Source organism: Schistocerca piceifrons, chromosome X, assembly GCF_021461385.2.
Source record: "Schistocerca piceifrons isolate TAMUIC-IGC-003096 chromosome X, iqSchPice1.1, whole genome shotgun sequence".
Classification (NCBI taxonomy): domain Eukaryota; kingdom Metazoa; phylum Arthropoda; class Insecta; order Orthoptera; family Acrididae; genus Schistocerca; species Schistocerca piceifrons.
Genome location: NC_060149.1, coordinates 953,068,698 through 953,073,604, shown reverse-complemented (window position 1 = coordinate 953,073,604; position 4,907 = coordinate 953,068,698). Strand labels below are relative to the sequence as shown.

Genomic DNA, 4,907 nt, shown 5'->3' with positions numbered 1-4,907 from the left:
CTGATGTCGGTGTTCCTTTAGTCTTCAACTCCGGGTCAAGAAATAGGTTTTGGGAAATAAAGAGATTCATTCATCTCAATGACAACTCCAAAATAGACAGAAACGACAAGATGTACAAACTGAGGTTATAATTTGAAATGCTGAAATAGGAATTTGGTAAATTTGGCGTATTTCATTCAGAACTCTCAACTGATGAAATAATGGTACATTATTATGGCAAACATTCAGCTAAAATGTTTCTGAGGGGAAAGCCTATGAAATTTGGATATAAAATTTGGTGTCTTACAAGTTCCAATGGCTTTCTTTATAATTTTTCACCATACTGTGGCAAGACTGACAACAAACAGGAGCCTTTAGGTGCAAGGGTAATAAATGAACTAACCAGCATGATTCCAGAATCAGAGTATCCGAATTATAAGCTTTTCTTTGACGACTTTTTCACCAGTGTTGACACACTGATCACACTCGGAAAGAGTAAAATGAAAGCTGCAGGAACAATAACAGAGATCCGAACTAATGCATGTCCTTTGATTGACTCAAAAAGAATGGCAAAAGGAAGGAACGAGGATTCTATGACTACATATTTGACAAAGAGAATGAATTTCTGGTTGTGAAATGGAGTGACAACAAACCAGTATGTGTAGTGACAAATAACAGTACTATTATTCCTCGAGTTCTACTAAAAGATACTCACGGGCAAAGAAAAAGGAAATATCTGTGACACTGCCACATATCATTGAAGAATACAATGCCCATATGGGTGGCATATATCTACTGGACAAGCAGATATCACTTTATAGGACGAGGATAAGGTCAAAGAAATGGTGGTGGCCATTATTCACACAGATGATATATATCTGCGTAGTAAACACATGGCGTGCATACCAAATTGCTAACTCTAATGAGAAGCTCTTACTTTTGGATGTCCGACAGAGAATAGTGATGTTTTTTCTATCAAAGAAAAAAGGATCAGTACCAAAACAAAGAGGACCACAAGGAAGCAAATTGATGGAAATGGAAATGTCGTGTGGCTAGGGCCTCCCGTCGGGTAGACCGTTCGCCTAGTGCAGGTCTTTCGATTTGACGCCACTTCGGCGACCTGCGCGTCGATGGGGATGAAATGATGATGATTAGGACAACACAACACCCAGTCCCTGAGCGGAGAAAATTTCCGACCCAGCCGGGAATCGAACCCGGGCCCTTAGGATTGACAGTCTGTCACGCTGACCACTCAGCTACGAGGGCGGACAGCAAATTGATGGGAGGACGGGTGAGCACAGATGTACGACTAGATCCAGGAAATCATTTCTTTGTGCCAAGTAAAACACAGAAGAGATGTGCTTACTGCAAGAAAAAAACAACAAAAATTTGTGATAGGTGCAATGTTGGTGTACATGACAAGTGTTTTGCTTCATTTCATACTGAATATACATTCCATAATATTAAAATATTCTTTATTTAATGTTTGTGTTGCTTCTTACAATATTATGCATGGAGAATAGGATTGTGAATTTGGATAGCGCATTTGGCCAATGTCCCAAAAATGGGACGTCTGTAGTTTTTGTTCTAATAAACTGAAACTTTTCAAAACAACTTTTTATTCAATTTATCACTCAATGTAACATATTTATGTATAAAAGTTTGCAAAAAAAAGATCCAATAGAGTTCTGGCCGGTAGAGCGTTAAGGGAAAACCAGATGTAACACAAAATGTCTGGCAGAAAATCTGCTACAGGAACTACATCACAAACCCCGACTGCTCACAGATTATGCAAAGGACAATGGTAACTTCCGAAAATTCTCAAAAATACACATTTATTTGCATTGATATACAATGAAATTCAGGGGTGATGTATACTTTGGCTGAGCTGTGAACCACAAAGCATTGATTTGCTACGTAAATTACGTATACAAAACACTGGTAGCACTAACTTACAAAGTATAGTTTTGCAGGCATCTCAAAATTCTGAAACTAAACTATTTCTCACATAATTGGACAACAAAATAAGAGACAGACTATTTTGAATGAGGATGATAGGCATACTGTTCTAAAAAATTTTGAAAGAGCACAATTTAGTTTAAGCCTACAATTGACGCTAATAGTACTAGTTTATCACGGGATTCCCAAATGTTTGAAATTTCACAACATATCAGAATTCAAACAAGTATCAATACAATCAATGAAAAATTATGCAGAAGTGACATGAACAGCAAAATATACTAATATAGAACTCCAAATAGACACATGATCTAGTACAAACGGTCCCCACATAAGGGAAAATTCCTAAGTCAGCTTTATTTAAATGGGTAAATAAAATAAATAACAAAACTGGAAATTGTCCCTCCTCTTGCAATGGATTGCTACTGGACAACTGCTTTTGTACATTAAATGGAGAGTACAGTACACATCTAATTAACACCAATGGATTTCTTTTCACAGAATAACAATCTTTGGATACTGTACTGCATAGTGTGGGAATTCTGAGACATTCTGGGTTGCTGCAGAGTGATTCATTTTCTAAAATAGACAGTGTAGTGGTGTACACTGTTAACACACTAGGCATATTACACGGGCCACTTGTTCACTCCTTTTGTACACACATCAGTTAGACTGAGGTAGCAATGGAGTTTAAAAGAAGACATTCATACATGGCACTGAATTTAAGATAGAAGTGAATTTAAAGCAGTATTTGGAATCTCTTCATGCAATAAACCAACAGTCTGCTGCTGATTTAATGATTTCTGAGACACACTCTTGAAGACTGAAGTCAATAATGACAGCCACTACTGAAGGAAACTAGCTTCACCTCTGGATAATGATGACTGAAGAGGACAGCTTCCCACTGTCTCTACCAACAAAATGAATGCAATCTTTGAATCAGATCAGAACTAGTTTGTTGAGTTCCTGCATGGCAATCTTCAGATCAGAAAAATAGTTGTTAGATACAACACCTTTTAACACTTGAGTAAAAAAACTTGCTGCTAAATCCTGATATTAAACAGTTGAAAAATTTGATTCTCAGTGGTCAAAAGCAGCATACAATAACTAATGACAGAAAACAACTGTACCAATCTTAGAAACAAACATGTGATAGACCTTCTCAGAACACACCCACATGGCAAAAGTGAAAAAGAGGACACAAAAATTATTAATGTCACTGGATGAAAACGATACTTTTCAACTTAAGATAATATAGTTACTAAAAATATTTTTAGTTAAGCAACTAGTTTCAGCTCGAAAAGCCATTTTTCGGTTTACACACATAGCGAGGTCTCACAGAAATAAAAAGGCAGCAAACTCACACTATGTGCTACTGTTCATCATGGCTTACAAATTACAGTAGAAATGCTACTGTTTGTTGTACTTTAAAAACATTTAAAATGGCTTTTTGGGCCAGAACTAACTGTACAGGGTGATTCAAAAAGAATACCACAACTTTAAAAATGTGTATTTAATGAAAGAAACATAATATAACCTTCTGTTATACATCATTACAAAGAGTATTTAAAAAGGTTTTTTTTCACTCAAAAACGAGTTCAGAGATGTTCAATATGGCCCCCTCCAGACACTCGAGCAATATCAACCCGATACTCCAACTCGTTCCACACTCTCTGTAGCATATCAGGCGTAACAGTTTGGATAGCTGCTGTTATTTCTCGTTTCAAATCATCAATGGTGGCTGGGAGAAGTGGCCGAAACACCATATCCTTAACATACCCCCATAAAAAAAAAATCGCAGGGGGTAAGATCAGCGCTTCTTGGAGGCCAGTGATGAAGTGCTCTGTCACGGGCTGCCTGGCGGCCGATCCATCGCCTCGGGTAGTTGACATTCAGGTAGTTACGGACAGATAAGTGCCAATGTGGTGGCGCTCCATCCTGCTGAAATACGAATTATTGTGCTTCTTGTTCGAGCTGAGGGAACAGCCAATTCTCTAACATCTCCAGATACTGTAGCCCAGTTACAGTAGCACCTTCGAAGAAAAAGGGACCAAAATCTTTATTGGCTGAAATGGCACAGAAAACGTTCACCTTAGGCGAGTCACGTTCATACTGAGTTGTTTCCCGCGCATTCTCAGTGCCCCATATACAGACATTGTGACGGTTGACTTTCCCGTTAGTGTGGAAAGTTGCTTCATCACTAAACACAATCTTTGAAACGAAAGATTCATCTGTTTCCATTTGAGCAAGGATAAAATCACAGAAATCGATTCTTTTAATCTTATCAGCTGCAGACAGTGCTTGAACCAATTTCAGACGATAAGGTTTCATAACTAACCTTTTTCGTAGGACTTTCCATACAGTTGAATGTGGAATTTGCAGCTCTCTGCTAGCTCTGTGAGTCTATTTTCCTGGGCTGCGAACAAATGCTTGCTGGATGCGTGCTACATTTTCATCACTCATTCTCGGCCGTCCAGAACTTTTCCCTTTGTACAAACACCCATTCTCTGTAAACTGTTTATACAAACGTTTAATACACCACCTATCAGGAGGTTTAACACCATACTTCGTTCGAAATGCACGCTGAACAACTGTCGTCGATTCACTTCTGCCGTACTCAATAACACAAAAAGTTTTCTGTTGAGCGGTCGCCATCTTAGCATCAACTGACGCTGACGCCTAGTCAACAGCGCCTCAAGCGAACAAATGTACAATTAAATGAAACTTTATAGCTCCCTTAATTCGCCGACAGATAGTGCTTAGCTCTGCCTTTTGTCGTTGCAGAGTTTTAAATTCCTAAAGTTGTGGTATTCTTTTTGAATCACCCTGTATAATTAAGGAGAGGTCTTATTAAAATACAACAGCTTAAATGGAAAAAAAATGTCACCTTCATTCATTATGAAGGTTGTCGTAATGTCAGAGACATTTTGAATGTATCACACATATGTAAATTTAATTACCTGAGCAGA

At 38.1% G+C, this 4,907-nt stretch overlaps 1 protein-coding gene across 1 annotated transcript; it reads left to right on the top strand.

Annotated features, from left to right (window-relative positions):
- Positions 1 to 200: 200 nt before the first annotated feature.
- On the top strand, positions 201 to 1,035 carry LOC124722802 (piggyBac transposable element-derived protein 2-like). The gene is made up of 2 exons (XM_047247933.1): positions 201 to 607; positions 675 to 1,035. Exons 1-2 carry the CDS (start codon positions 201 to 203, stop codon positions 1,033 to 1,035), a joined length of 768 nt encoding a protein of 255 aa, XP_047103889.1.
- The last annotated feature ends 3,872 nt before the right edge of the window (positions 1,036 to 4,907 follow it).